Source organism: Rhynchophorus ferrugineus, unplaced genomic scaffold (genome assembly GCF_030347505.1).
Source record: "Rhynchophorus ferrugineus isolate W39M unplaced genomic scaffold, kcgeb_rfMv2 rfM6, whole genome shotgun sequence".
In the NCBI taxonomy this organism is placed as follows: Eukaryota; Metazoa; Arthropoda; class Insecta; order Coleoptera; family Curculionidae; genus Rhynchophorus; species Rhynchophorus ferrugineus.
The window spans coordinates 244,348-250,373 of NW_027472585.1; the positions used below are offsets into that span (position 1 = coordinate 244,348).

Consider the following 6,026-nt stretch of genomic DNA (forward strand, 5'->3'; position numbering starts at 1 on the left):
ATGCTTTTAAATACTATATAAAACATCTTTACTGAAAGATGATTTTTAAATTATTTAATTCTGGTCACGTTACATTTTTTGTCATCGGCTTGGAGTCTATTAAAGAAAAAGTTAAACAAATAAAATAATTTCAAACAAAATAAACTATAATAATATTCTCGTTCTGCATAAATACATAGTTAAAATATTGAATTAGGCCTTTTTATCTCACTTTTCGGCTTTTTCCGCCTTGATAATTTCGGTTATTCCATCGAACATCTCTTTTAGGCACTGGTGTTCAGTTAAGCCCAATCTTCTTTTGTTGGACAGGTCGTAAATACCATCTTTAGGTGCACTGTGCTCTCCGGCAGCTCCCCTTATTTGAAGGTGATACCGGTCAGCCAGATCTTTAAACTTAGTCATGTTGGCAGCCAATTTCGGAACCTTGATGTGGACAGAGGCCCGTATAGTTGTGCCTGAAATATGTTTATTACAGTATACGAAGTAATTGTATAATAAATAATTATGATATATTTGTCATATGCAATCACGTTTCTTATATATTAGTATATACTCATGATATTTCAAAATGTATATATTATAAACATGTAGTTTGAAATGGTAGTCAATATTTTCATTTTTAATATGTTAATATTAAACTTATGCAACTTTATATACCAATTGTATCAATAGTTTAAGAGTATATTAAAATGTATTATTAATTGTTTAACATAATAATATATATATATTTAACTAATACATAAAGTAAATAAGTAAATGCTTGTTTTTGAATTATTTCAAATTCTTTGTGTTTTTCACGGCTATATGCTCATGGTCAGCCTTTTCAGAAAATAGTGATTTGCATGTTAATTTCATAAACGACAAAACATTTGATTTTAGATTAATTTAGATCGCTTAATTATTATTTGGGGCTCATAATTATACGGAGATAGTTTTACAAAATTATTTTAAATCCAAGACCCTATAATTATTTTTCGGATAATGTTGTCTTATACAGAAAACAGGCCGTTGTTTCGTTCAAGTATGTTTTAAAAATTATGTCCCTATTTAAGTATTTTAAAATTTTACTGTAATTAACGACATTTTTAAGAAAAAGCTATAATAACTATTTAGGAAAAATTGTTGTAATGAACTTAACTAACTCAAGAATTATAAATATTTAATAGACAACATAGTAGGCTTTGAGGTCCTTGCTAGTTTGGTCCAATGATTTTGATTCAACTATATAATACTACTGAAAAGTAATGTACAGGTAGACAGTATATCGTAGTGTGGTAACAAAAAAATACCAATATGCGTGTATTTCGTTTAACAGTTATTGCAACAGCAACAATAGTATTTGCAAGTGCAACTCGATATCCTCAAGTACAAGTGAATGTCAGTTCAGATGATTTCGAAGGCACGGCATACGTTCCATCCTGGATCCTATCCCAAATGGGTGCCAGTTTAGGAATAATACCCACCGAAGATTGGCACAATGAAAATAATCGGAATGTACCATCCACTATCAAAATGGAAAGGGATCTGTTTGAAATTCGTATTGATTTGTCTTCATTCGACCAGGAGAGAGTAAAAATAAAAATTACCGATCCCACAATGATTCAGGTGGAATTAAAACAACGCTACATAAATAAGTATGGACTTTCTACCAGCAGAACAACGAGCAAAAAATTTATGGTACCGAAGAAATATGATATCAACAAATCAGTAGCGCGAATCGACGAAGGCGACGATTTGGTTATAACCGTACCAAAGGAGGGTAGTGGTATTATTAATATTTACCATTGTAATGATAAAAGTATTACGGTGGATTAGAACAAAACATTGTTTTATTGCACAAATAGTTGTAAATATTATGTATTTCTATAATCACCATTTACTATTATATTGTTGCATTTTACATTCCTAGCGATAAAAATTTATAGAAATAAAATATTAATAATTGATATTAAAATTATATTAGATTTACTTTACAATAATTTCAATTTTCGGATAACGTATTATATAAGTTTTTTTTGCACTTTTTTCTTTTCTGACATTTGATACTTATTGTACTTGAATTAATTTTTTATAGATGTCATTTTAAGATTACTAATTTTACTTACCTAAATTAGTAGGGCAAAAGGTAAGATAGCCAAATTTTTCATTCGTAACAAATTCATTTTTCTTTTGAATCTCGCCTACTCCAGATACAAGTCGAGTATATACTTCTCCCACATTTCCACCATTCTGCATCGACATAATTCTTAAATGATCTTCCTCGCATACCCATACTAAAAAGGTTTTCTTTTCGTTGTAAAATATCCCTCTACCGGTAGGCCAAAATCTACACGCATTGGCAGACTGTAGAAATTTATCGCCTTCTTTGAACAAATAGTGATCGTCTATCAGTTTCTGTTGAACTTCTTTGGTCATGCTTGATAAAGAGTTGTAAGTGCCTTTCAAATCACCAGTAAGAGTATTGAAAGTTGATTGCATCAACTTTTCAATTTCTTGATAATGATTCTCTGTCATACAAGGATTTAAAGGGAATCCCTTAAGAGTTCTACAACAGCGCACTCTAGTGGAAACTATAATATCTCCTTTCGGGTCCAGATTTCCGAAAGCATTAGGTGGTCCCCAGTCTGTAGCGGGTTGATTTGCGATTAATTTAAATTTATGATACTCTTCAATAATAGGATCAAATAGTTCCTTGAATACTGTATAACACTCTGGATCTGCAGCATATACTCCTATGGAAGAATCAAAATTTTGCAGCCCTGAAATATTAAATGATTGATTTTTTAAAAATATTACGTACCATATAACAATTACCAGATTGAATGCAGTCAAGTAACGTTGAACCAAAACTAGTTTTTTTAAATTTCAATTTATCGAAAACATCTTTCGTTAAAAATCTTTTTAGCATAGAACCCGAATCCGATTTGGCTAATTTTTCATAACCGGTCTGTAGCTGATTTAGAACTTCAGGACTTGCCTTGCCCTTTCCACATTTTTCTTCGCATTTTTTACATTTTGCTTTTGACATTTTGCACAGAAAATTTTCAAATATATATTTGAATGCTGCCAATTTATTTGTCATTTACCTAACTGTTTTTGTTTCATTAATATTGTTGGAATTAATGATTGCGTGTTTTATTGGTTGCCTATTAGTTAATAAATGTTTCCTTATGTCACAGTATCCTAACCTAAAAATATGTTAAATACCTGTGTTTAAAAGTAAAAAGTACTGTATTAAATTAATTTATATCTATATAATTTACAATGGATCCTTATGGAGAAAAAGAACGCACCCGTCCATTCCCAGGCTCAGAGACTCATAGACATCCAATGGTAAAATCTTGATATAATATTGAGTAATGTTTATTATTTTTAATGGACTTTTAGCATAAATTTACTCCTGATGAAATGAGGGTTTTGCGTGAATGTGCTAAAGAAAGTTTTTATCAGAGATGCCTTCCTCTTAGTACGATCTTGGGAGGTGCAACTTATTGGGCAGTAAAAACAGGTTCAATTATAAATTAGACTATATGTTCTAAATAAAATTGAAAAAATTATAGGAAGAATTACTGGGAGCCCTCGTTTTGGGGCAGTTCCCAAAGTTACTATGGCATTGATAGTTGGTTACTTTATTGGAAAATATTCTTACCACCAAAAATGCACAGAAAAATTTATGGCTTTACCCCATAGTAAAGTTGGTGAAATGTTACGAGCACGAAGGGGCAATGCATCACAGCCAAAGTTTGTAGAGTTACTATAGCAAATCCTGCTGCATAATTTATTTTTTATAATTTTAGTGTTGATCAAACAATGCCTAGCATTTCTTTAAGTCCATTTAGTGGTTTAACTGAAAGTTATAGCGATGTGGATCCCAAAAGGGACTTTGATTATGATAATAGACCTCATCCTGAAGGGTTAGATGACTCCTTTAGACCTTCAATTGATAGTGAGATTATAATTTTATATATGGAAACTAACATTGTATTTTTATTTGCTTTAAGATCCAATAGTAATACAAGAAGACGAGATGCCTCCAGAACAGAAACATATTACAACATATGAGGAGCTTCGTAAAAAGAATAGGGAAGAATATGAACAAAGAAGAATTTCTAATTATAGGTAAGTTGTAGTTATACATTATAGGATCTAATATACAGATTTTTTCTTAGAGAAGCATCTAGATTGACAACTCCTCCACCTCCACCTCCAAAGAAACCTCAGACTCCAGAATTTGACTCAAGTGATAGTTATCAATCACCTACAGGACAAAAAAATAAATATGGAGATGTATGGGGTTAAACAAGTATAGGCTGTGAAACATGTTTGGTACTGAAGAAAATGTGAAAATAACTACACTATCAGTCATTTTAGTTATTTTGTACAGTAATAAAATCTGATAATTAGCTTCAAAATTGGCATTTTTATTCTTGCCTAATATTGGTTTCAAAGAGCAGTATATGACTAAAGGTGTGAAAACAAAAGATTGAGAAGAAGACTACAGAAATCTAAAAGCTTTAAGAAGAATCAATTTTTATTTCTAAGGCCTTTCAGCATATGTATCAGTATCAAAAAATCTCTAGGGGATTATATATTTTAGAAGGGATAGCCTGGACAATGGTTATGTTTTTGTTTCTTATTTGTATTATTTTTATTATCTATCACGTCGTTACTTTGCATCAGGAAATTACAATTCACAGAATTAAAAAGTTCCTTTTTTCTTTTTCCTCATTAAAGCCAAGTTAGTATATCTACAATTGTGGGTTTCTGCATAACTTTTCCATATTATTTTTTAAATATTGTATTGAAATTACTGTGCATATTTTCCTGGTAAACATAATAAACTAGGGATTTCACTAAATCTATTGAATGAATTAATCGATAGATCATTAATAAATCCATTTTGGATTAAGTAACTCTGTGAACTTTTATGACATTAATTATGGTGAACATTAAGCAATAAAGAGAAGGTAATAAATAGAATTGTTTATATGATGAGTCAGAATTATATGCTTTTCCGTTAGTTAACCAACATACTATGTTACGCGTGGTTGGTTTGAACCAATGTCCTTCCTTTTTTGAAATACATAATTCAGCTTGTGCCATATGTATGATTTAATTGTAACTATGACATAAACCCTAAATTTATTACTTTAGACCAGCATTTAATATATTATAGTGTACTTGTTGGATGTTTTGGTCTATAGATATTGGCCAGATAATAAACTTTATATCAAAATATCGTTCAAAACGAGCAAAGTAAATAATTTTCTGTTATTTCCTAATTTTCCATCGACTGAAAAATTGATTATACTGATAATGACTGATACATCTAGTAAACAGTGCAGGTCAGATATTTCGCAAGAAGCACTACGTTTACGTAAAAATTTACTGACTTTTTTGATAAATTCCGGACATTTTAAATAACTCTATAATATTCGCGATATAATTATTTTGTAATCGCTATTGATGTTGACATATTATCAAATTAATAGACCATTTTTGCAAATACTTTTTTGGTATGTAATCAATCATAACAATAACAACATATATCAGAGATTAACTATTAAGTGTTACATTTAATAATATATTACTATAATCAAAAAACAGCAAATTATTTTTGTAAGATCACTTTTAGATCCTTCTGGATAGAAAACATTTATGATAATGTTTTTTCGCTTTACCTGCGTTTATTGAATTCGGTATCTGTAGGAAAATAAGGCCTTCTAAGATTCTGTTTTAATATAATCGATCGATTCAAGATCTCAGGAATTTCTTTCTGGCTAAAGCGTGTTTTATGCCATTCGTAAAGAAAAGCAATTGCTATAAGAATTATTTTAACAATACATTGCTTGGAGGATGTATTTTTAGTAAATTATTCAGCAAATTGTATTAGATAACATGAAATGAAAAAATGAAACGCTTACAAACACATTTGCATAATAAATTAAATACTTTCAACAAGTAAACTGTTAATACCACCGGGCCAGTGGCAAAACTAAAATATAATAAAATCCGAAAGAAAACGG

General features: G+C 30.1%; 2 protein-coding genes across 2 annotated transcripts; one reads left to right on the forward strand and one right to left on the reverse strand.

The window, feature by feature from the left end:
* Window positions 1-125: 125 nt before the first annotated feature.
* On the reverse strand, window positions 126-3,074 carry LOC143198958 (arginine kinase-like). The gene is made up of 3 exons (XM_076408623.1): window positions 2,815-3,074; window positions 2,106-2,759; window positions 126-455 (listed from the first exon to the last, which is right to left on the reverse strand). Exons 1-3 carry the CDS (start codon window positions 3,026-3,028, stop codon window positions 208-210), a joined length of 1,116 nt encoding a protein of 371 aa, XP_076264738.1. The 5' UTR covers window positions 3,029-3,074; the 3' UTR covers window positions 126-207.
* Window positions 3,075-3,174: 100 nt separating this feature from the next.
* On the forward strand, window positions 3,175-4,412 carry asrij (OCIA domain-containing protein asrij). Its single transcript, XM_076408629.1, has 6 exons — window positions 3,175-3,333; window positions 3,388-3,508; window positions 3,561-3,741; window positions 3,798-3,946; window positions 4,002-4,119; window positions 4,170-4,412. Exons 1-6 carry the CDS (start codon window positions 3,265-3,267, stop codon window positions 4,297-4,299), a joined length of 768 nt encoding a protein of 255 aa, XP_076264744.1. The 5' UTR covers window positions 3,175-3,264; the 3' UTR covers window positions 4,300-4,412.
* The last annotated feature ends 1,614 nt before the right edge of the window (window positions 4,413-6,026 follow it).

Coding starts and splice junctions, on each gene's coding strand:
- LOC143198958 (XM_076408623.1), bottom strand. CDS start 3,028: ATGTCAAAAGCAAAATGTAAAAAATGCGAAGAAAAATGTGGAAAGGGC. Junction 2,760..2,814: donor ACTTGACTGCATTCAATCTG/GTAATTGTTATA, acceptor TTAATATTTCAG/GGCTGCAAAATTTTGATTCT. Junction 456..2,105: donor CTTTTGCCCTACTAATTTAG/GTAAGTAAAATT, acceptor AACATATTTCAG/GCACAACTATACGGGCCTCT.
- asrij (XM_076408629.1), top strand. CDS start 3,265: ATGGATCCTTATGGAGAAAAAGAACGCACCCGTCCATTCCCAGGCTCA. Junction 3,509..3,560: donor TTATTGGGCAGTAAAAACAG/GTTCAATTATAA, acceptor AAAAAATTATAG/GAAGAATTACTGGGAGCCCT. Junction 3,742..3,797: donor GGCAATGCATCACAGCCAAA/GTTTGTAGAGTT, acceptor TTATAATTTTAG/TGTTGATCAAACAATGCCTA.